Consider the following 25788-nt stretch of genomic DNA (forward strand, 5'->3'; position numbering starts at 1 on the left):
ATACATTCAGACCCTGATATTCCTGCTTTTTAATAATTCCCACCTTCATATCCATTTGGGCCTTTTCCTGAGGTACACATTACTGCTTGGAGTGATGATGATGATGATGATAATAATAATAATAATAATAATGTATAAATATAATGCTTTAAGTGTCCAAGGTGCTTCACGTGCATTACCTTGTCTAGAATCCTTACAATGTTCTTGTAAGGTAGGCCAGTATTATTATCCCCCATATCGCTGATGGGAGGAAGCCGAGGATGAGCGGCATGCCTCAGGTGAACAAAGGAGAGCTGCAAAGAGGCATCATTTGAACCAGAGACCTCCTAGCTCTATCTCCCAGCTCCTTCTTAATGTGCCTGTTCTGCTATGCAAGTTATCAGACCACACATATCTTTTAATAGTTCTTCCAGGGTTGCCAGCTCCAGGTTGGGAAATTCCTGGAGATTTTGGGGGTGGAGCCTGAGGAGGGGAGGGACTTCAGTGCCGTAGAATGCCACAGAGTCCACCTTCCAAAGCAGCCATTTTCTCCAGGTGAGCTGATCTCTGTTGTGTAGAGATCAGTTGTAATGGCAGGAGATCTCCAGCCATCACCGGGAGGTTTGCAGCTCTAAATTTTTCCCACCCACAAATGCGGATCTTATTATTAACCTGCAAGGGGGGGAAAAAAACCAAAACAAAACTCTCTTTCATCTTACCAAAAAAAAGAGAGCCACCCTGCCCGGTCACCCAGAGGCAACTACTAATCGCCACAGGTGACTAGGTGAGTGTCTATTTGTAAGTATGTGCAAGGGGTTTCATGGTGCTTGTCTTCTGCAAAGATGGCAAATTTCCAGCAGTTATACATGGGAGATAGCAATGCTGATACAGCAGTTCTCCCTAGAGAGGAAAATAAAGCTTACGAGGCAAGTTAGAGTCTAAGGAAAGAAGGCCTACTGTATTAGGGTATGTCTGCTCAGTGCCAGACTGCTAGGGTTGCCAAGTGGCACTTACCTTGCCAGCGGGGGACTCCTGTGCGGATCCCGGTGCGCTGCATGCACGTCACAGGGAAGTGATGTCATGACGCCGGGCACACTGGGGGCGGGGCCACGACCATACAAGGGAAAACATAGAGTTTTCCCTTGTATGGCCATGGCCCCGCCCCCAGCGTGCCCGGTATCATAACGTCACTTCCCTGTGACGTGCACGCTGGGGCGGGGTTCCCCCCGGGGCCCGATTCCCCGGTGTCGGGGAACGGGCCTCTGGGGCGGGGGGTTTTCCGCCCCCCGGGGGGACTTGGCAGCCCTACGGACTGCACCTGTATTTTTATGGTTTGGGGTTTAATTTATTTTTTGTCTCGGCTGTCTCTCTAAGGCATCTTGAGTCCTCCCAAGACTGTTCAATCGATCATGTAATTTTTTAAAAATTAATTTGCTACATTGTGAATGGATAATTCTTGGGCCTTACTGGGTACTGGGCAGACCTACCCTAAACAGCAGAGGGAATGCAAACTCTCTTTCCAGCTGGCTTCGAAGTTAACTGAGGTTGTGTTATGCCAGGGGGGAAAAATTAATGGATTAGCTTCTGATACTGCCGGAACAATGGCTAGGATGCTTATAGGGTGTCTGTCGAAGCATGCACAAGGGACGTGGCCTGAAGGCTAGGGCCTGTTACAATGAAGTAGCGACTTCTATTTTAATCCAGTCCGAAGTATTGTAGATGTCGTGAGGGCTTTACTGGTAGCAGGAGCTCCTTTGCATATTAGGCCACACCCCCATAGTGTAGCCAATCCTCCAAGAGCTTACAGAGCTCTACTTACTGGGGCTACTGTAAGCTCTTGGAGGATTGGCTACACTAGGGGTGTGTGGCCTAATATGCAAAGGAGCTCCTGCTTACCAGTAGAGCCCAAATCGCACAAAAAACATCTGGTGCAAGCACAGTCTCCAGCACAGAGCTGCAGACAAAAGAGGGGGAGAAACAGGTGGAAGGGGAGAGAATCAGAGGAGGTGATGGTACTAGCAGGTACCGCTAGCCTGGCTAGCGGTAGGTGAGTCTGGGCCTACAACTCCCAGAAGGAAAGAAAAATATGTGTAAGGGAAGGGTTTGGGCTTGGGGGAGGAGAAACGGTGGAGAGAAGGCCAGTGGCTGGGGAAATTCAGAAGGGAGTGGAGGGGCCGCCGTTATTAGGAAACGGGGTGGGGGGAGCAGTTCCTTCCTCCTCCAGGCATTTCTAGAGACATTGGGTAGCTCTGGGGTCTCACAGTTCTGAAAGGGGCCCGTCCGTCAACCTGGCTGCCCCCGTTTCATTAAGACCGCCCCCGTCCCACTCTCCTGGTGAGGAAGCGGGGACTTGGATCTAGCAACCGATGCAGGGAAATCAAAACTGGGAGAGGAAGAAAATGATCCCGAGAGGGAAATAGTTCAGAGGCACGAGAACCGTGCTGGCTGGAGGAAGGACCTCTGAACAGCAGCCTGCACAGAGCAGCATCCAACGTGGGGGTGAGACCTCTGTATGAGTTCCTGTAGGAACAGGGGGGAGGGTAGCTGCCACCTTCCCTTGCATGTCATCCATTGCTACTGCTGCCTTCCCTTGTACAATCGGACCCAAGTTGTTGTATACTCAATAAAACCTTCATGTTATCCATATCCTGGTGCTGCACAAATCTGTACAAACCCTGTGCCCCGTGCGTGCCCGGGGTCCCGATGGGAGGATACACAGGCGGAGTCCACTGAGCTGGATAAGTATTTTATTGCAGTAACAGGAGGTACAGAACATAATGCCTAAGGCATCCGTTAAAGCCAAGCTGCTCTCTGCTCCAGACAGGAAGGGCGGAGGATCTTATACCCAAAATGACATCACAGTGGTTTACAATCAGTGATGGCGAACCTTTTAGGGACCGAGTCCCCAAACTGCGATCCAAAGCCCACTTATTTATTGCAAAGTGCCAACACGGCAATTTAACCCGAATACTGAGGTTTTACTTTAGAAAAAACAACTCATACATTAACTGATCCAAAGAAAGTAAGGGAAGCAATCCCAAATGCTTTCATTTACTTAAAATTATATGGCAGAGATTTCGACACTTTAATGATGGTCTGGGCCTGGCTGGGGCGATGGCACGCGTGCCCACAGAGAGGGCTCTGAGTGCCGCCTCTGGCACCCGTGCCATAGGTTCGCCACCACTGAGGGATGTTACTGGTCCCAGGGACATTGGTCTCGTATGAGCTGGCAAACTTCCATTGGTGTACCCCGATTTGGGATAAGGTTACAGGCATTTGCATTGCTTATCTGACCTAGAGACAATAAGGCACACTGGGGTCTTCATCTGGCATTCTTCAAGGTCCTCTACATCTGTATAGGACGGGAGCTTCCCCCATAAGATGTGATTCTTGACACAATATTTGGCTTCTATCAGACATCCCGGTGCCTGGCACTACAAAGGAGGATACTGTGTTGGAAGATGCAGGGCCCAATGCTGTGTTGTTCTAATGCAGAGCTGTTAAGTCTGGTGCTTAACAAATAGTCAGAGAGTGATTTCAGCAAAAACTCAGGTTTATTCAGCTCGATGATCACTTCTCCAACACGGTACAACATTCGATAGCCCGAACAGCTATTCCATTGCAGCTGCTTGGTATTTAAAAATTCCGGGCTAATGTAGCCACACCTCCTATACAGATATCAACCTATCAGGTTGAGCGCATATAGTCCAATCACAAGCGTTCCCGCTTCCCGTCTGTTTGAATGTGATTGGTCGCATTAGTCTTGGCGCGAATCCCTGGCCAAGACGAAGCTTAACATAGCTTCCCTATGAGATGATTCCACATTCATCTTAATGCATTCAGGGCAGCTTCTGAATACATTACAAGAGCAATGGACCATAAATCGTCCTTCAAAGAAATCCAACAACAAAGAAAACTGTGATTGACAAAAATGGTTTTGGTTTTTAGGCACATTCCTGTTTCCTGAGCTGACTCAAGGCCTTTCACACAGACAGACTCTTTTCTAAAACCCTGCTGTTTTCCCAAGCATTAAACATACAAATAGCTTACAACTTCATCGGGAATAAACGAGAGTCAGATCAACTGTCTCCTTGCCCTACACTGGTCTTGGCCTTTCTAGTCTCCCGATTCCCGTCCTGCCTGTCTTAGTCTCCCCTGTTGTTGTTTGCTTTTTGCGACAAACATTTCCACAAACATGCCAGGGAAGAGAGGTTAATGGGGCCCAATCGGTGCTCGGGTTCACTGGGACACAATCATCTGCACCCAGGTTACTCCTTGATCAGGATCTGATCTGAAAAAGGGAGCACGAGAAACACCCACCACATCCGAGGAAAGAAGGTGTACCGATTACCAGGGCTTTTTGGGAGCAAACAGTCTTTCTAACACACCATTTCTGATTTCCACAGAGAGCAACCGCCTCCCCCCCCCCCCATGCTCAGTCAACTTGCTGCCATCTCCCACACTCTCCTTGCGAAGTTCCCCTTTGCTTACAAATCAGTACTCACTCAGGTTCCTGCTCTTAGGTTCACGCAGCAGACATGGGCAGTGTTCCTTCTAAGCTGAGTTTGTAGCTCCTGGAGCCGGCCAAGGCTCCCCTGCTGGTGAGTATTTTGGACTTGTGAACCCGTCCCACACTCTCCTTGCGAAGTTCCCCTTTGCTTGCAAATCGGGACCAGGGTACTCACTCAGGTTCCTGCTCTTAGGTTCACGCAGCAGACATGGGGTGTTCAGTTGCAGGGATAGAAGCAGGCAACTGGTTTCAGGACAAGGCAGTCCGCGCAGCCTACAGTACTTACTAAGAAACAGAACTAACCAGCAGGGATTCTCCACCCCGTGAGTCTAAACCAACACACACAAATCTCAAAGGAGGGAGGCAGACCTTTCCACTGCAGTGTGTTGCAGAATGCCCCCACTGACCCATGAGCATTGTTCTGCTTTGGATTCTCAAGAGGTTGAGACAGTCATAGGGTTTCCAGGGTCCCCCCTGGCCACCAGCGGGGGATGGGGGGTAGGGTTGCCAGATCCAGGTTGGGAAACGCCTCGAGATTTGGGGTTGGAGCCTGAGAAGGACAGGGGCCTCAGTAAGGTACAGTGCCATAGAGTTTCTCCAGAGGAACTGATGTCTAGCCTGGAGAGGAGCTGTAATTCCAGGGGATCCTCAGGTCCCACCTGGAGGCTGGCATCCCTAGAAGCTATCCTGGGTCTCTGCCTGGTGCCATACCACTCTCCTGACTCCACTCAACTCTCTTACTTCCCTGTGGTATTTCTGCTGCCACCAGCTGGTCGATTCGAGTATTTCCTGCTAAGAAGGCCCACGGCTCCTAACGCTCCATCCACATTGCTATTTACAGGCTCTGCCTAATGCCCTGCTGTCATGATCTGGGTTGTGCCACCAGAGGCCTACTAGGCCCAGGAAGCCTGGCTAGCAGTAAGTGAGTCTGGGCCTACAACTCCCAGAAGCCCCTGCGAGGTTTTGGAACCAAAACTGACCAATAGGAAAAGAGGAGGGCTTGGAATAAAAGATCTGGTGCAGCAGGAAAAGCTGTTCTTCTTCCCAGGGAACAGGGCCAGGAGAGGCTGATGCAGGGAAGAGACCCTCATCCTGAGGGATGGATGAGTAGTCTAGTGTCACTTGGAATAGTGAGCTAGGGACAGTATATATTTAGATGCGTTAGGGCACTTGATTTCTTTTCACCCTATTACTGTTATAAGTCTGCACCTTGTTTGTTTGACCCCTTATAAAATAAACAATTTTCATTGTTCACTCTGTCTGGTCCTCATGCCTGTTATTCGGCCAAAAGGGAGGTCTGAAGGCCTGGGAGGGTGCTCTGGGCCTTCTCAAGGGATCCTAAATCCAGAGTGGTGGCAGCATCAGGTGACACCCCACCTGAGCTGTGACACCTGCCCATATCTTTTATTTATTCATTTTTTTACATTTTTATACGACATCCTCTCCTGTATGGTCTCGGAGTGGTTTACAGTAATATTTGACAGTAAACATTCCATCAAATACATCTAAACATTAAAACAGCACTGGCTAGTAAAATCCAATTACAATAGGAAATTCATAAAACATCAGCAGGTATAAGCAAATTCCAAAAAAGTGACCCAATCAACAATTACCAGATACAGACAATGGGCAGTTCTGCAAAATTTAGCCACAAGCCTGACGAATCAGAATGGCCTAGCATGCCCTGAGGAACAGAAGAAGATCCTGCAGATTTGGGTGTGGGTCTCATCAGGGAGCTGGCTCCAAAGGGCAGGAGCAACAACTGAGAAAGCCCTGGCATGGGTGGAAGATAAATGGGCAATACAGGGGCCAGGCACCTGCAAGAAGCCCTGAGATGCTGACCAGAGGGGGTATGGGAGGTTAACCTTGAGAGGTGATCCTGCAGGTATGAAAGCCCCAGACCATTAAGGGCTTTATATCTCCTGCTTTTGTTCTGAGTAGCCTGTGCAGGGATGGCTTACCACACTCATACACTCCTGGGGATCTAGCAATATATTGACCAACTACCTCTCTTCCATTGGCACCCATTTTAGTAATAGGTTCAAGTGGAGTTTATCAAAGTTACAGAATAAACTACTAGTATTCAAATTAATAAGAAATTTAATAACAAGGAAATGTCCACACACACATCCTTCACAACAATGGACTGAGCAAGGTTTCAAAGTAAAGGTGCATTCATGCATTCCTCTGTCCCTTCTCTCAGCATAGGTTGAATGTTGTTGTTGTTCAGTCGCACAGTCGAGTCCGACTCTTCGCGACCCCATGGACCAGCTCCCGCCAGGCCCTCCTGTCTTCCGCTGTCTTCTGAAGTTGGCTCAATTTCATGTTCGTTGCGTCGATGACACTGTCCAACCATCTCATCCTTTGCCGTCCCCGTCTTCTTTGACCTTCAATCTTTCCCAGCATCAGGGTCTTCTCCAGTGAGTGCTCCCTTCTCATTTGGTGGCCAAAGTATTTGAGCTTCAGTTTCATTATCTGGCCTTCCAGGGAATGTAACAAGCATTAAAAAATATAATGGAATAGTTATTACACAATGTATCAATTAGCAATTAAAACATTATACATCCATATAAAATAGAAGTATCATATACAGCAGCCTATTGGGCTTGCACGTTTAATAATCATAAAGTCATACAAGTGAATGTTTCATAAAAAGCCACTAGACCAGACATTTCAGCCCCGAGGGCATTCTTCAGTAGCCTAAGACCATATTGCAGACACATAAAACATGAAATATTTAAGGGCCAGGTAGGTCTGAAATGATTCTCTACAGAGGGGGAGTCCAAATAAAAAACTGGCCTGTATAAAATTGTGAACCAGCCCAAGAAAAAAGATATCTCTCACCAATTAATCTCTCTCTGGTCAAGTTTCTGTCATCTCAGTGCATGCAAAAGTGAGAGAAATGGACCTTGTTCCCTCGTGTCCAAGAAGTTTAACTCCTCTGTCCATCCCTCCCCCCCCGCACATCAATCTTTGTCTTCCTGTCCTTTCCAGGAAGAAATACAGTCTAGCATTTGGGAAGTCTCTGTCACCTCCAGTGTTATCTCTAAGCTGAGTTAGTGTGAGCTAGCTCACAATGTTTTAGCCTCCGGCTCACACATTTTTGTCTTGGCTCAGGAAGGATGGCTCCAGAGCCCATTAATTTATGCAGCAGCCAAATTGCTCACTCATGACTTTAATGCCAGTAGCTCACAAAGTATCATTTTTGCTCACAAGGCTTCCCAGCTTAGAGGGAACGTTGGTGCTCACATCTGATTTGATTCTATACGATCAAAGGAAGTCCTGTTTTTATGAATTTGTCTTGTAAAGTTCTATTTCCTTCCTTCCTATATACCAATATTTTTCTATAAGTATCAGAAAGCATATTTCGCGTAGCCCCTTTTAAATCTCAGGTGCCATTTCCAGTGTCCAGGCAAGTTTCCAGGCCTGTTTCCAGATCTGTTCTCAGTCTTGCAAAGAAAAAACCCACAGTAACCATAGAGGCATCTTCAGGAGTCTAGAGGAGAAACTGTAGTCCTTCCTTCAGGGAGGCTGGTCCAAAGGACCACAGTTAAAGCCAAGGACCAAATCCCTTAAAGCAATAGCATGACACAAATGGCTCTTTTTCAAGGACAGCTGTGCCAGAGCTTGTGACTGACCCAAGGTCACATCAGCAGGTGCAAGTGGAGGAGTGGGGAATCAAACCCGGTTCTCCCAGATTCCCACCAGGAAGTGAGATGGCCCTTTGATTGTTCTCTGTTAACTAGAAGTTTTTGCGTAACCAAGTCTTGATTACTGGGTGATTGTGAGAGCTATCAAAGGGAAAAGGTGTGCTTGAGGGAAATTAATTGCTCTCCTGTTTCCTGTCCTTGTACCGACAAAGAAACTTCTTAAAACGAATGTGGTATTTTGTAGCCCCAAACTCTCCATAGTGTGATGTAACCTGAAGTGGAATAAATTTCTCCACCATAATGTATTCATTAAGTGCACCACACCGCCCCAGTTCAAACAAGCTAAACACCTCTGAGGTGTCTCTTTGTCTTTCCTTGAAATCTCTCATGGGTGTGACAGTCTCAAGGCCGGAAAGAGAAATATGCCATTAAGGACTATTAAATCCCACGTGTTACTTCCCTGATCCCTTATCAGGTTTTTTAGACAAAGTTATACCTGTAGGTCCAAGCATGGAGATCAAAATGGCCAAACAGAACAATATGACCCAGGGCCCATGACAGACAGAGAGGGGGAGGTATCAAGAGGCCCATTTGGTCTGGGCCTCACACTCACAAAAGGCCTCAGATGTATACACTTGTTCCTTTTTTTTGGCTTTTTATAAGTTTTGCAAATTGTTTCCATGAGCCTCCTATGTCACCAGGTTTTTAAAAAAATATTATTACTGCTAAGGGCCTCAAAATCTACAAGTGACCCAGGCCTGTCTGGCCCTCTAAGGGTGCGGTCAGACGAGCCGTTTAGTCTGCTTTCGGCCCGCCTCAGAAACGGATTTTATCTGCGCGATCACACAGTCAACATCTGCCTCCCATCCCCAGCCGTCGCTTTCCAGCTCAAAACTGCTTTAACCCAGAGTATTTTGATACCAGGTCCCCAAGTGGTGTTTTCCCGATTCTCCGGTCCACAGATTTCCCCCCTGTGTGATCGTGCCTCCGGTGTCGAGCCACTTCCGGTTTAAACCCCCTCCCTGCTCGAAAGCTGCCCGAGGTTTCCGCTTTTTGCCCACTATTTTTTCCCAAGCATTGGCGGTGTGCGCATAGGGGGAGCTCCGCCACCGTGTTATTAAAAACAGTGTTTAAACAGTGCCTAGTTTTAGCGTTTAGATGAGTTCAAGATCTCACGGAGGCCATTTTTGGGGTAAACGTTTCAAGGGAAGTGTTACAGCAGTTGGGTTGAAGTGGAAATCGCTGTTCTGTGCACGCGCGAAATTTTTAGTTCTACAGATGGCTGTCTGTGCGCATGCCCAAACTGAGAGAGAGAAAAACAACACCGACGCACGCTCCCGCGTGTGGACGACGGGGAGCAATGTGGCTGTGCAGCGATCCCACGCAAGGAGGGGAGTGTGATCACGATCCTCCAGGTTAAAAAAACCCGCATTGGGGCCGGAGCAATTTAAACCGCTCCCAGTACGCCATCTGACCGCACCCTAAGAGGGCCTAATATGAACTGTTCCTAAATGGATGAGAATGCCAGCATCTTTTTCGTAGTCATTGAGCACTAGATGGCCACATTGGTTCTGGGATCACTTACAACTCTTGAGCACTTTGAGTTTTTGTTCTTTTTCCCTTCTGGGCCACATGCAAGAGAAACTATGCCAGTGATAGGTTTGGGGTGTGTGTGTCAGGAGGGACATGGGATACCAGGGTTGACAACCCCCACGTGGGGGCTTGAGATATCCTGCAATTACAGCTCTTCAGACTGCACAGATTGCTCATTCATTCATTCATTCATTCATTCATTCATTCATTCATTCAAAACTTTAATTCCACTTCTCCTGGAGAAAACGGCTGCCTTGGAAGGTAGACTGTATGGCAGTATACTCTACCAAGGTCCCTCCCCTCCCTAATCCCACCCCTTCAGGCTCCACCCTCAAATCTCAGGTATTTCTGAACCTGGAGCTGGCAGCCCTGGGTCCTCCTTTGTCAAACAAAGCTCATTCATCATCTTGTTCCTAGGAGAGAAGGGCTTCCTGTGCATGCTCAGAACCATTCCCTTGCTCAGGACGATCCACAAAACGTCCCACTTTTCCAGGGGTAGTAGACAAGTTCCTAAATGATGACTCCATCAGTGGCTATGAACCATGATGACTGCTTTACAAAGCCCACGTGGTGGATGTGTGGGGACTTTGGGGTCAGATGTGCACACGCGGTTCCATCTGGGAATTTAACTCAGAGGCACGCAGGGCCCCACTGGATTGGGACTATGCCATGTGAGGAGGAGGGGCTTAAGCTTTCGACCTGTGCTGTTTTCCTGACTCAAAGTGGTCCCAGGGAGCTGTAATATCCCCTGACTGGCAAATAGCAGCTCTTTGGGGGGAAGCAGTGGAGGGGGGAGGCCCCAGACCCTACTCTTGTGTGCCAGGGTTCCAGTCTGAACCAGGCCCACGCGTGCCTGGTATGGTAGGAAATTTTAGAAATATAGAAGGTTTGGGTTTAAAAATGCACCAAATAGATTATAAAATCCATGTATCTGTCTCTGTCTTTACAGCAAACGGGCTTGGCCTGCTTCACTGAACCAAACCCCATGATTCTTTGCAAGTCCTTTGTTCCAGGCAAATCTCTTTCTCAGTCACACATGCAGATGTTCACACATTCCATTCCCAGGATCTGAATCAATGTAAATTTCCACAGGTGTGAGACACACAATACCTATAACAATAAACTGCAGCTGGCAGGAAAGGCCATTTGGGCAGTGACCGACTTCAGTCCGGAAGGCAAACGAACTCTGGAGATACAGAGGGGAATTTCAGACAGGCGATATCTCCCGGTAGGGAACCGGTTCTCAAACGGGTTCTGGTCTGTCATTTCAGACAGAACCCGTTTGAGAATCGGTTCCCTACCGGAATGTAACTGCCATTTCACACACAAAAGCTTCAGTCCCGTTTAGGAACCGGGACTGAAGCGTTTTACCTGTCAACCGCTTCTGAGTAGTCTCCAGTTCCCTCTCCCGGTTCGGATACGCTATTTTCCCGCCTTTTTTCGCCCGCGCGGGCGATCTCCGGCTGTTTTTTTTTTTGAACGTTCGCTTTATAGCGTTATAGCGCTTAAACGGAATAGCATTATATCAATCCCATTGGAATGCATGGAGTGTTTTGTTATACTGCTATAGAGCTATAGCGCTATAAAGCTACTATTTTTTTTAAAAAAATCGATCGCCCGCACAAGAAGAAAACAGCGGGAAAACAAAGCGGTGTGTGTCTGAAATGCCAAACCGCTTCTGAATCGGATGGTTTCCGGTAGAAGCAATCCATGTGTGAAATGGCAGCCCTGTACCGGTTCACCTCAAAACGGAAGAATACCGGCTTGAAACTGGGAGAAACTGGGTAATGTGAAATTCCCCAGAGATTCACACACCCCACTTCCATCTCAGAGATAACATCAAAAAATAGTTTATCTCTCATGTTGGGAACACGAGGAAAAAACAGTGACACTGTACTGATCCTGTATATAAAAATGTAACTTTTGTTGTGTGAGACGCAAGGAAGCAATCTCCTCTAAACTTCAAACTGTTAATTTACAACCAATGTTCCCTCTAAGCTGTGGAGTCTTGTGAGCAAAAATTCTACTTTGTGAGCTACTGGCATTAAAGTTGTGAGCAAGCGATTTGACTACTGCATAAATTAGTTTGCTCTGGAGCCATCCTTCCTGAGCTAAGACAAAAATGTGTGAGCCAGAGGCTAAAAAACTGTGAGCTAGCTCACACTAACTCAGCTTAGAGGGAACACTGTTTACAACTGTAATTTAATTATTGGGGGACCTCTTTGATCATTTGGTATAAAAGCTAGTCAGTCTCAACAGACCTTCGCTGGCTTTTGAAGGATCAGGAGAGGTTTTACTCTCCAGAGACTTTGGGGGTCAGCCCAGAAGGTCTTTCGTTTTTCTGCATGCTTTGGGTGGGATAGAACTTTGCTTGCATGTTTATTTTCTGTGTATTCACTATCAGCATTTAGGAAATAGGAGTGTACTGTGTTGGTAAACCTTTGAATGTTTTTCTCTTAATAAAGATAAGTTTTATTTTAAGAAGAGACTCTTGTTAGAGTGTCTCTGCCAGCGCTTAGTGGTTTTCAAGCTTACACCTTTGTCTTTGGTAAGGAGGCAACACTCAGGGGACACACGAACGAAAGGAGAGTGTGGGTGGCACGGGGGGAATGCATTCACAGACACGTGTAGCCACACATTTTCTCACGACACCTGGGAATTAAGTTCCAAGCCAGGAACTTCGCAGAACATGTCTGTATAATGTCAGTGTGGGGGGCGTGGGTGTGGACTTTTAAACATGTGAATCAGCCCTAAATGGAATCTCCCTGTGTAGGGTTGCCAGGTCCTACCTTGTTGGCAGTGAAGGGATTTTGGCGATGTTCCTAGAGGGGGTGGGGATATTGTGTGATGTCCCTGATGCGATGATGTCACCTGGAAGTGACATCATTGCATCGGCGACGCTCTGCTTTGAGGGCAGAACTCTATGGTTTGAGGGCAAATTTACCATAGAGTTTTGCCTTCAAACCAGAGTGTCCCCCGTGACGTTGTCAATGCAATGACATCACTTCCAGGGAACGTCATTGTGTCAGGGACATCACCTGGGGATATGGCTATTTGTGGGCGTGGTTTCCCCTTTTGGCCAGCTGGCTGGTGGCAGGCAGAAACCCTGAAAACCCAGGGAACCCCCGCCAGAACCTGGGGACTGGCAACTGTAATGTTCAGAGATGATAACCCTGTGAATACAAGTGCTGGGGGCAGCAGCAGTGGGAGGCCTGGGCTTCTGTGCTACATTAGGCCATCTGAAGGCATCTAATTGGCCACTGTATGAGACAAGATGCTGGACTAGATGGACCACTGGTATGATCCAACATGGCTGCTCTTGTCTTCTTACAGAACATGACCCAGATCTGCCTCCTGCAACTGCAATCAAGCACCAGGGCGGTGGCTTTTTTAATTGGGCAAGAAAGGCCCGTTCACCCAGTCCTTCATAGAATGTCGGGCAAAACAAATAAGATGCCCCAAAACCTGGCCAGACCACAAAATAATACCACACACTTAGTTCCTTAACCATTACTATTATTGATTGTTAAGTTAGGAAACCAGGCACGGATGCCTGATGATGAAGCAACAAAGCCACAACCTCTTTTAGGACTGATCAATGGAATGATTTAAAGGGTGGCCTAGCCTCTGACAAACTGGCTCAATATGCTGTTGCTGTTTTAATTATTCCTCACTGGATTTACTTCATTTTCCTGGCTTCTGTAGATGATGTCCATAAAGCAGATATTTATTGCTGGGATCGCCAGCCTCCAGGTGGGTAAAACAAAAACTGAGGGTCACAGTGTCAGGAAGATATGGAAAAATATATGACACATTGGCCCCGGTCACACAGAGCATTAGGCATGCTAGAGAGACGGAAGATAGGCGGATTTTCCGGGCGCGATCTCACCTCCAGATCTGGGAAGCGTAGAGCTCCCGTGGCTCACCCGAGGTTTCACTCCAAAGATGCGCTGTAAAAAACTAGTATCTCAGAGGTACTAGTTTCCGGAAACCGCGGGGCAAGGGCGGGCGTCTGATCATGTTTCTGGTGTTATCTCGTGGCATCCGGCGCCCGCCCATGTCCCATCATGAAAAGTGTTTTTTTGTCAAGTCTCCACGGGTGCGAACACTTGGATTAAAAAACCCAACACAACCCCTGCGGCGCCGCTTCTTTGCCGCGCCGCAAGAGTGAGGTATAATCGGCACCTCCCCCCAACCACGGGATGTCGGCGGGACGTCAGGTGGGACGTTTGATCTGGCTGCCGCGCGGTAGTTCACTCCGGGGCAAACAGCCACGCCTCCCCCCCGTGATATCCGGCCCGTGTGACCGGGGCCTGTGTATAACACATGTATGCTTAGGGTAGATCTATTTTGTGCTTTTTATTTTTATTTTTTTTCTGTGCTATTATATAAATAAACCTCTGTTATCAAAGGTTATCAAAGGTTATCAAAGGTCTGTGGTTATCAAACAGAGGTTTCACCAAAACAATACATCAAAGTGCAGGTTTACACTATGTTCAAATATCCAAACAGCACCTAGTCAGTTTCAGTTTCACAAACACTAGTCCCACAGAACTCCAGTAATTTACCTGTATGGAATACAATTTTTTTCCAAGGACAGTGATATACATACAGGGCATAAGGCGCAATAAATTCTCTTTGTGAGTATAAGACTCTTGGGTCCCTGCCACACGGCAGGGAAAAGGACGCTCGAACTGCGGCTAATGTGAGCCGTAGCAAAGTTGAGACGGATCCCCCGAGCCGCGGCGCCATTGCTCCCCAGCACGATCAGATGCCGGGGAGTAAGCGATGGTGGGGAGGGGAGCCTGGCGAACTGCGCATGCTCACACATGCGCAGTTCGGCCAGGAGTCGGGGATGCGCCGGCGCAAGGATCCCACGGTCAGCGTTGCTGCGGCCCTTCGAAAAGAACCACCTCGGTAGGTGGTTCTTTTTTGGTGCGGAGCAGCGCTGGAAGGGCCGGACCAGGGACGGAGATGGTACGCTTCCCAGATGTTGCGGTGGGATCGCGCCCGTTTGCTCCGCCCCCGTTCCGTCCCGCTCCCGGCTCAAAAGGCCTCGTATGGACAGGACCTTAAAATAGCAAATAGCAGCGTATTTTCTGAGGTTCCATCAGAACTGAAATAAACAAAAATATTAATACATCAATAGAGTCTCATTCCTTCTTATATTAGACTCCCCTCTCCACATGTTCCTTAGAGACATCGCGGCAGTGCCGAGATGCGTGGCAGGCACAGCCCTTAGGGTAGAATTTGCACAGCCATCAATTGAGAGAAGAGCATGGCTGTTAGCATTCAAACTGTTTATCAATAAAGAAAGTCGAGGGGCTTCCCCTAGTGGACCAGGCTTCACTCACCTGATTCAGAGAGATGCCTATACAAGCAATAGAACTAAGCTAATTGAATCCAAATTAGAATCCTCGAATATTGGTATTACCTCCTTACAGCAAAAGGAGGTCTTTAAACTCATAAAACTCATAAAAACAAAATTAAGGGAACTGGACTTCAGCAGTACACTTTGCAGAGCTAGACGCACCTGCTTGGGTCTATCTCTCGGCCTTCCACCGCCGGTTGTGATCCCCACTTACTGTTACACTCTCAAAAGTCCAGCACTTCGTAGAGCCTTCACATTGGCTAGACTGAACACGTTCCCGTCGAACATAGTCTTTGGCCGCTTTCATGGCATTCCGTTCTCTGAACGGACATGCGACTGTAATCAAGGTAGGGTGGAGACGATGGATCATATATTGTTAGCCTGCCCCAACTGGAATATGGAGAGGCAGAAGTATATTATACCTATCTTGATAAAAGAAAAGTTTCCCTCCCTTCCCTGGTCAATTTCTGTTTTCTTATCTGACAAAGTTGATAATTCAGTTACCAAAGCAGTAGCCATGTTTCTGGCCCCTGGTGGCAAACAAAAAAAGGGAAAAAGAGGGGAAAGTTTAAACCTTCCTGATGTTATGCTGTGTTCACCCGCTTGAGGATTTATCTTGCCTGATTATTCCACCTACTGTAATACACTCATATTTGGACAATGCACCCTACTGTTTATGATCTAGTATTGTTTTAAATAAGTTCTGATGTTTTTCTATGAATGGTACTTTTAGAAATGTGTATAAGTGTGCTTAAGACTTTTGGTCATGCAAGCCGAAATAAATAAAGTAAATAATTATGAAAAGATCTCACCCCTTGTGGCAAACATAAATCTAGGAGAACATCTCTCTCCCAAGCTCTATCAGGCAGCTGCAAATCTGCTCAGTCTATCTCGTTCGTTCCAAGCCTCATAATCAGGAGCAGCTGGTGGCGGAAATCTCTACTGTCCGCAAAAAATTGCCTCTGATATCTCTTTCTTGTGTTTTAACTATATGTGCAGCTTTCTTCAGAAGTGCCCTCCGATCTTTCCCATTTTCACCCCACCCGCCCACCAAGGGTATATGGCTCGACCCCCTCCCCATTCTATCCTCCCTCCTCTGAAGGGATTCAGATCCAGATCTCTCCGGTTCTGCAGTCTAGCCATTCCCCCACACCGCTTCCCAGAAGGTGGTGAAGTGGTTTAAATCCAAGAAGCGAATGTCATACGGTTGCCAAATTGTCGACTTCGTTTTTTTTAAAGAGAGCCAGGACTACATTTCCCAGCATTCCCCGACACGTGGCGCATGCTCCCTGGGGGAAAGCAATGGAATAATTTGAACTCCGCAAAGCGGCTGGATTTCATTCGGCAGGGAGAGCGGAGTCGAAGAGCAGCTGCAGGCATGGCAACCGGACTGCGGTACCCGGGCAAGGTGGTCATTGTGACCGGGGGCACGAGTGGCATCGGCCTGGCCATGGTGAAAGAATTTGGTGAGAAGGGAAGCAACTGGGGCAGAAGGAAGAGGGGGCAGGGGTTGGGGTTTTGTTGTTTGTTTTGCAAAAAGGTGCTGGCGTTTTGGAGCGCTGGCTCCCGAATCCAGATGCGCGTGGAGATGAAGGGTGCGGGAAGGTGCTGCTCAGATGCAGAAATCTCGTCTTAAACAGCCGTTGCGGCATGGAAGCCGCGTGGTTTCTACTTCTCTCTGGGTGAACTTATTTAAAGAATAAGTTTGCCTCTTTTTTTTTTTCTTATTTCCTGACAAGGTGCAATGAAGGGGGAAACTTTGGGGGCTGACTATTTGCCCAGGATGGTGCAGAGCCTCCGTCAAGAGGGCCAAATGGCGACCTGAGCTAGAGGCTTGGACCAGGTGTGCAGATCTGAAAGAAGGCTGGACCCTGGCAGCTCAATCTCAATCTTTCACCTGTAGAAGAAGGAACTTTCCCCCAGGAGGGGTGGAGGGGCAGAAGAAGGGTAGATCAGCAGTGTGATTCTAAACACCTTTCTAAATCCATTGAAGTCCAGTGGGCTTATAAGACTGAAACTCGGTGTCAGCAGTTCCCGTTGCTGGTGCCTTCATATCCAGATTCTGCACTTCTTGAGGAGACTTGATTGGTCAGTGTGGGGAGGAGGACGCTGGACGGGATGGATCGTGCCTCTGATCCAGCAGAGTTCCTTTTGTGTGGGGGTCACGGAGGGCTAAGAGAAACTGTCCCACATGCTGCCTTCCGCATCCCCATTAAAAGTTCCTCTCATCATGTGGGGAGGGATATGCGTAGCCCGTATGTGGAGTGTGAAGCAGGTGCCAGCAAAGTACACTACGGATTGTTACTCCAGCATCCTTTTAAGGAGGGCAGTGGCTGGGATATGCCACATGCCTTATCTAGGACTGATGTTTTTAACATTGCCTTGCTCTGAAATCTCAAAATTTTATTGCAGAAATGACGGGGAGCTTCAGTTGCAGTCTGATAAAAACATAAAAAATAGTGGAAATGCCTAAAAGCTGAAAAAAGAAAGAAAGAAAAGGGGGGGGGGGAACCAAACGAGTTCAGGATGCTTCAAAAGATGATTTCTATCTTTCGAAATGCTTTTGGACCAAAGAATCTTCCCCAGGGGAAACCACAAAATCATAAACAACTCCTGGCCATCTCCCTCTTGGCATTTAAGTAGATGGTGTTCCCATCAGATGCAAATGCAGACTTGATGATTCTCCCCCCTCCATTGAACTGGTCTGGGCTGGAGTAATCTGTGATGGCCAGAGGGGGTGGGAAACAGACTTTTGTGGTGGAGCCTGGGAGCTGTCTGCTTGCGAAAGTCTTCCAAGTACTGGGCTGTCTCCCAGACGTACAGTCATCCCTCTGTGGTTGGAGTAGCAAGCCATTGCTGGCATGATTGAATGGGCCACATCCCATGGCTTGGAAGGCAATGGTTTTCGAACAGTCCTTTCATCACTTGGACCGCCAGGCATTGCGTGTACAGAAATCAACAAGCCATTCAGCAACTCTGACCCCCAATCCAGACATTGCTGTGTGCTTCACTCCCAGAATTGGGTGTGTGTTTGATGGTTTACTTCCAGTTAGGGCATGCGCTCCCCACACCTTGGCCCTCTGGTGTGGCTCTTTGGTACAGTCATGGGGCGTAGGGAGAGGGCGACTCTTGGTACGTTCTAGAGTGCGAGAGCTTCCTGTGGAGCCCTTCCTGTGCAAAGAGATGAATGCCATGTTGTTGAAAATGCATCGGTAAGCTGTTGTATAGATGGTGGAAAGATGGGATATACTTTTTAAACAGAGAATCGAGTGATGTCAGTCCACATGTAATTTTTTTGTCTTTCTTTCTCCCCCCCCACCCCATTTCCTCCCTCTTCTCAGCTCGCCAAGGAGCCAGGGTGGTCTTCTGTGCACCAGGGTCTGAAGGTAAGACTAGAGAACCCCCCCCCCCCCCCGGGATGAGATGTATGGCTGCAGCGAAGTCGGGGCGGTATCCATTCAAAGCCCGGGCTGTTTGTTCACCACACTGACTAGTTATCAAACCCCTTTTGTCTTCCTTGGCAATGTGGTGTCGTGTAATTAGGCGAGGCCCAGGTTGCAATCCCTGCTTGTCATGAAACTTTCAGCATGCCCTTGGGCTGGCGATTCTCTCTCAGCCTGACCCTCTTCACAGGGTTGTTGTGAGGATAAAATGGAGGTGGAGAGAATCGCGTGTGGCTCCCTGAGTTTCTCGGAGGGAGCAAAATGCACCAAAATAATAATAGCGTAGGCTGTCCATACAGCAGTGAACAGAACTCGTTGGCAGCAAATTTCCTTGCCTTTGAAGAGAAGAAGAAGAGATTGGATTTATACCCCGCCCTTCACTTGGAGTCTCAGAATGGCTTACAAACTCCTTTCCCCACAATAGACACCCTGTGAGGTAGGTGGGGTGAGAGCTGTTTTGAGAACTACCCTTGAGAGAACAGCTCTGACAGAACTATGACTTGCCCAAGGTCATCCAGCAGCTGCAAGTGGAGGAGTGGGGAATCAAACCCGGTTCTCCCAGATTAGAGTCCGTGCACTTAACCACTACACCAAACTGGCTCTCTTTGAGCACAACCATTTCCATGAGTAGTAAAAGCATCCACTGAAGGGTGGGAAGTGGGCATGTGTATTCAAAAAGGGCTTAAGAGTTTTTGTCCCAAACCCTGGACATCCTGTCTTTCTTTCCCCAAGTCCTGAGTCATCACATTTGTTATGTGCTGTACCGTATGCACCCAACCTCTTATTGGCTCACTTTCGTTAATTAAAGATGCTTTATCTGCTCCCAGATCTTATAGAGCTTTGATTGGCCATCATTTTTCGTACTGTAACATTCTGACCCTGCAGTTATACTGCATGCCCTAAATTATGCATGAGTTAAAAGGGCATCCGAATTACAAGTATGCCATGGGCCCATTAACGGTTTGACGTAATAGCCTGGAATATTCAGTGGCTGCTTGTCATTTAGTTGTGGAAGTTGTAATCATGCAAATAGTTTTGAGGAAGCTTAACCGGAGATGGTTATATGGGTTTGGCTTTTTGCAAAGGCAGTACATTATTTCTTGTAGCAGGTGTTTTTGAGTGACCTTTCTCTTAACACCCTGCAAAGGCTAGTCCCAATGAACCAAACTGTCAAAAACACACTGAAGTGCAAAGAGCTAAAGCAAGTTTCGGTTGCATGGTTTAAAAGACTTAAGTAGTTTAGTGCAGAAAACAATCAACAAGTGTTCAGGACTGAACAGTTAAGTATTCAAGTGCTGAATGGATTTGTGGTGATGTTTGATCTGTTTTAACAAGTGCTTTCATCATCTGATGAATGTAGACTTGAATATGAGATGTGTGCACGGGTATAAATATGTATGTCTATACAACAAAATATAACATTACACACAGCTGACTTGGATCCTGAGAGCTGCAGGTAGTTAGAGCAGGCAATACTGACATAGGTGGACCAGTTGCCTGGCTTAATAGAAAACAGTTTTATGTGTTCACACACAACTGACTTGGATCCTGGAGAGCTGCAGGTAGTCAGAGCAGGCAATACTGATACAGGTGGACCAGTTGTCTGGCTTAATAGAAAACAGTTTTATGTGTTCACGTGGGGGTTTATCTTCCGCAGTTCTGTGGAAGCAGATCGAATGCCATGGGAGTAATTCAGAAGAGGTGTGCCCTTCCTTTGTCTTTCTCATAATGCCACTGTTCTATAGGTTCTTTTAGTACAGCATATGTTGTATAAAGTTGTATAGGCAACCACAAAACCCAGGTCCCTGCCTCCAAAGAGCTTGCAAAATAGTATAAATTAGGCCATGGGGAAAACAACAGAGGGAGGGGAGAGAATTCCATACAATTAGCTGATGCACTTCTCTGTACTTTGAGCTTGGCCACAGCTGCGGATGAAGTTTGCGAGAGCAATCCAAAACTGACACCCTTTTCTGCTTGCACCTGCTCCCTTCTGTCCCCTTGCAGCGGAAAAGGGACAGTTGATTCAGAAGGAAATTCAGGATTCTGAGTGTGCTGGGGAGGCTTGCTTCCAGGTCTGTGACGTCCGCATTGACAGTGACATTCAGGTAGGTTAGAACTGGGGTAACAAAGGTGCTCTTGGGGGGGGGTGCTTCTTCAGCATCTCCAAGGTCTGCTCTTTCCACTCCCTGCTTAACAGCAAAAAACTGTTTACCCATATTCTGATTCACAATTCTCTCAGCCTGCGATAACCTCCTTCTCTTGGGTCCTTCCTTTAGCTTGATGCCCCTCTTCTGAAAATTCAGAAGCGCTTTCCTACACGTTTGGTGTCCTCCTTGATCTTACTTGCAGGCCTATTCAGTTTCGTGTGTCTCTTCAGACCTTGCACTAGGGCTCCTGATGGATTCTGCATCCGCTTCGAGCCAGCTTGGTGTAGTGGTTCAGAGTCTGCGCTCTCATCTGGGAGAATGGGGTTTGATTCCCCACTCCTCCACATGCAGCTGCTGATGTAGCCTTAGGTCAGTCATAAATTCTTTCAGAGCTGTTCTCTCAAGGGCAGTTCTCGAGAGACCTCTCTCAGCCCCACCTACCTCACAGGGTTGTCTGTTGAGGGGAGGGGAAGGGAAAGGAGATTGTAAGCCGCTCTGAGACTCCTTCGGGTAGTGAAGAGTGGGGTATAAATCTAATCTCCTCCTCCTTCTCCTTCTCCTCCTTCTGTCATGTTTTTATTTTGCTCTTAAATTGTATGTTCTATATCGACAATTTATGCCAATAAAGGCGAACGTCTTCCTCTTCTTCTGTTCCAGCTGTCATTGTATGCCCTTCTTGTGGTTTTCTTTGCAGTCAGGCGGGGCTCAACTCCAGCCCTGCCTCCTTGATTCTGGGCCTTTTCAGGTTGCAGGCAGCACACGGTTCAAAGACCGTCATCAATGTGGTCCCGGAGTGCCCCCTCCCACAGCAGGATCTGGCCTTGTCCCAGCCCCCCCACATGTACCCTCTTCTTTGGTTGCTCCTCTCCTCCCCTTCCCCAGGCTCCTTGCCACCCATCCTTCTCTGTCTCCTCTCCTCTCTTTCCCCAGGCTCCTTTGCCACCCATCCTTCTTTGTCTCCTGCACTTCAATTCAAAACCTTTATTGGCATGGATCAGAATCATAAACAGTCACCCTTCAGTTCATGGATTGAACACACAGCTTCCTCATTATAAGGCAGTTACAGAAATTAGCCACCGCTTCAGTAACCACTGTATTTTGTGAAGCCAATAAACGGTACAACATTCTGTCATCTGATTGCTTGACATCTTTCTTAAGTATGGCTTCTAGATAGACTGCCCGAATGTCATCATACAAACTACAGTGGAGGAATACGTGTTCGATTGTTTCAATCTCCTCTGAATCACAACCACAAAACCTAACAATGAATTGTGTAAAGTTAAGTTTTCCTATAAACAAGCAATTAAATGGCCAAAAAGAGTAAAGTAAGCAAACCTCAAAACACATACAGTTAAAAGAACCTTGGGTGAACAATGCTGCAAACTGTGAGTTGTTTACAAAATTATTGGGCTCCGGGAAGAATCAGGACAGGTGGTCCTAGGAGTGAGCGTGTTTCTTGGTTATTCAGAGGTCACAATCAACTTCTTCAGTACTGCTAAGCACAGAGGAACTAAAGCTTTGAGTGTGGTTGTTGTATAGAGAAAATCAAATTCCAATTTAATAACGATGCTTTTGATGGAAGAGCTTGTAAGTCACCTCCCTAGTGGCCTCTTTCTTCCTGCAAAGGTCCGTATCACCCCATCCCCTCCATGTTTATGAATAATCACCAGTTGGCCTTTTGGCATTCCTTCCCATTAGATGCAGAATTAGGGTTGTGTGCTCCCAGGGATGTAGCCACCTACTGACCAACTGACTTCCTTTCCCGGGCTCCCTTTTAGTAATGTGTTTGAGTGGGGCTTGTTGTGGTTACGAACTTCCAGCATTCTATATAATGAATTTTATTAAAATGAAAACATCCACACACATACTCTGCAAAGCAACGGATCAAGCAGGGCTACAAAGTAAAGATCCATGCATATGCATTCTTCTGTCCCTTCTCTTAACACACCTTGTCTGTGGTTATTCTACAGTATTATTTATTTATTTTATTGCATTTATACCTCGCCCTCCCCGCAAACGGGCTCAGGGCGGCTCACATAGGGCACTAGGTGCATACAGTATACAAAAATTAAAACAGATTAAAATAAATTTCTACGGATGCACGTATAAACTCCTAACATCTTGTGTAGCAGAGGGGAAGGCTAGGGTACTGGAAAGATGTTGCCCAACCCCCTGGCGGTCTCTCTCTATAAAGGAGTGGTGGTGTAAGTGGCCGTGGCGGCTCCTACTCGTAAGCCTGGCGGAAGAGCTCCGGTCTTGCAGGCCCTGATTTATGTCAGTCATCTATTATCTTGAGTCTTTGCCTGGGCTGCCTGCCTTCCCCCCTTCTCTTAAGAACATAAGAACAAAAGAGACGCCAATGTTGGATCAGGCCAAAGGCCCATCCAGTCCAACACTCTGTGTCACACAGTGGCCAAAAATACCAGTGCCATCAGGAGGTCCACCAGTGGGGCAAGGACATTAGAAGCCCCCCCCTCCAAGCACCAAGAAGACAGAGCATCACTTGCCCCAGAGTCCCTATCTATACCTTGTGGCTAATAGCCACTGATGGACCTCTGCTCCGTATGCTTATCTAATTCCCTTTAACTCCCTTATCTAATTATCTTCCTGTCCTTCTCAGGAAAAGATAACATCTAGTATTTGGCATCCCCAAGTCTCAGGGGGCACATTCCTGCCAGGGAGTGAGATGGCCCTTTGATTGCTCTCTGTTAGCTAGAAGTCTTTTGTAACCGAGCCTTAAGTACTGGGCGATTGTGAGAGACATCAATGGGAAGGGTGTGCTTGGGGGAAATTAATCACAACCTGTTTTCGGACCTTCTACCAAGGCAGATGGAGCTGCGGTGGCTCAAGTGGTACTAGTGGCCTCTTTCTTCCTGCAAAGGTCCGTATCACCCCATCCTCTCCATGTTTATGAATAATCACCAGTTGGCCTTTTGGCATTCCTTCCCATTAGATGCAGAATTAGGGTTGTGTGCTCCCAGGGATGTAGCCACCTACTGACCAACTGACTTCCTTTCCCGGGCTCCCTTTTAGTAATGTGTTTGAGTGGGGCTTGTTGTGGTTACGAACTTCCAGCATTCTATATAATGAATTTTATTAAAATGAAAACATCCACACACATACTCTGCAAAGCAACGGATCAAGCAGGGCTACAAAGTAAAGATCCATGCATATGCATTCTTCTGTCCCTTCTCTTAACACACCTTGTCTGTGGTTATTCTACAGTAGCCTCTTGATACTTAAAGTTACAGATTTATGTCAGTCATCCGTTATCTTGAGTCTTTGCCTGGGCTGCCTGCCTTCCGCCCTTCTCTTAAGAACATAAGGACATAAGAGACGCCAATGTTGGATCAGGCCAAAGGCCCATCCAGTCCAACACTCTGTCACACAGTGGCCAAAAATACCAGGTGTCATCAGGAGGTCCACCAGTGGGGCCAGGATATTAGAAGCCCTCCCACTGTTGACCCCCCCAAGAAGACAGAGCATCACTTGCCCCAGAGTCCCTATCTATACCTTGTGGCTAATAGCCACTGATGGACCTCTGCTCCATATCCTCATCTAATTCCCTTTAATTCTCTTATCTAATTCTCTTCCTGTCCTTCCCAGGAAAAGATACCATCTAGTATTTGGCATCCCCAGGTCTCAGGGGGCACATTCCTGCCAGGGAGTGAGATGGCCCTTTGATTGCTCTCTGTTAGCTAGAAGTCTTTATGTAACCCAGCCTTAAGTACTGGGCGACTGTGAGAGCCATCAATGGGAAGGGTGTGCTTGGGGGAAATTAATCGCAACCTGTTTTCTGACCTTCTACCAAGGGAGAAACCTTTTGCAATGAATGTGGGGTGTTTTTTTTTTTAAACCCCCCACCGGAAACTCTCAATAGTTTGATGTGGCTCAAAGTGGCCTGCATTTCTCCACACAGCCAATAAAAAACCCAGAACATAAAACATACTACCAATCTAAAACAACAACAACATCCCTCATGGCAGTCATCAGGCTAGAAACAGATTGCCCAGACAACCTAAAACAGCAGACTCCTTAGTTAAAAGCTGTGGTAAAAAGAAATGTTTTAGACTGGCACTTTAAAGAGAGTAGGGTGATTGGCAGGTGCACAACATGAGCGAGGGCATTCCAAAGGCAAGGGGCCACCACAGAAAATGCCCTGTCTCTAGTCGGCACCTGCCTCACCTCTGAAGGCGGCAGCACAAAGAGCAGGGCTTGGGAGGCGGATCTTAGCTGGTGGGCTGGATTGTGCGGGAGGAGAGCGTCCTTTAGGTACCCCGGCCCTGAGCCATCTAGGGTCTTGGAGGTAAGGACCAGCACTTTGAATTGTCCCAGGAGACAGAGGGCAGCCACCTTTCAGCAGAGGGTAATATGATTCCTGTATCCAGTCCCAACAGTAGGCTGGCTGCCTTATCGTGGGGCAGCTGAGGTTACTCGTGCCTAGAGGTGTTTTAAACTCTGGGCTTGACAGTGGTTTTTTTAAAAAAATGATTGTATTGTTTTTCAGACCTTGCATTATTTATTGTATATTATTCCAAGTTGTATTAGTAAGTAGTGTATAAACTGACTTGTTGCGTGGGGGTGCAGGGTTCAAACGATGCAAAGACGACAGGACACAAATGGCTGCAGGAACTGATTGAAACCTCTTGGCTTCCCAGCGTTTATTTATAAGCTCAGTTTCCCCCCATTTCCCTCCCCCTCCTCTCTCCCTCCTTCTCTCTGCGTAAAGGAAATTTACAAGCATTCTAGCATCCTTAAGGAATGTGTGTGTGCAGGCAAGTTCTCTGTTATCTCTGCCAAGGCCGAATTGACTGCGTAGGCAATCACCAGACTTCTCATGCTGTTAGCACACAAATACCTTTAGGTTCCCAATTTCCAGTCAGGAGAATAGTGGATTCTTCTGCACTGCTTTCCTACACTGACTAACCTAATAACAGTCAGATTTGAGTCCCGTGGCACCTTAGAGACCAAAAAGAGCTTCATAGCATAAGCTTTTGAGAATCAAAGTTCCCTTCATCAGACCAGTAGGAATGAAGAAGAAGAAGAGCTGGATTTTATCCCCCGCCCTTCACTCGGAGTCTCAGGGAAGCTTACA

General features: G+C 47.4%; 1 protein-coding gene across 1 annotated transcript; it reads left to right on the plus strand.

Moving 5' to 3' along the window:
* The first annotated feature begins 16463 nt into the window (after nucleotides 1–16463).
* LOC107116588 (17-beta-hydroxysteroid dehydrogenase 14-like) lies at nucleotides 16464–20935 on the plus strand. The gene is made up of 4 exons (XM_015418526.1): nucleotides 16464–16569; nucleotides 18445–18489; nucleotides 20551–20651; nucleotides 20924–20935. Exons 1-4 carry the CDS (start codon nucleotides 16482–16484, stop codon nucleotides 20933–20935), a joined length of 246 nt encoding a protein of 81 aa, XP_015274012.1. The 5' UTR covers nucleotides 16464–16481.
* Nucleotides 20936–25788: the final 4853 nt, after the last annotated feature.

This window comes from Gekko japonicus, unplaced genomic scaffold (assembly GCF_001447785.1).
Source record: "Gekko japonicus isolate JY-2015 unplaced genomic scaffold, Gekko_japonicus_V1.1 scaffold299, whole genome shotgun sequence".
Classification (NCBI taxonomy): domain Eukaryota; kingdom Metazoa; phylum Chordata; class Lepidosauria; order Squamata; family Gekkonidae; genus Gekko; species Gekko japonicus.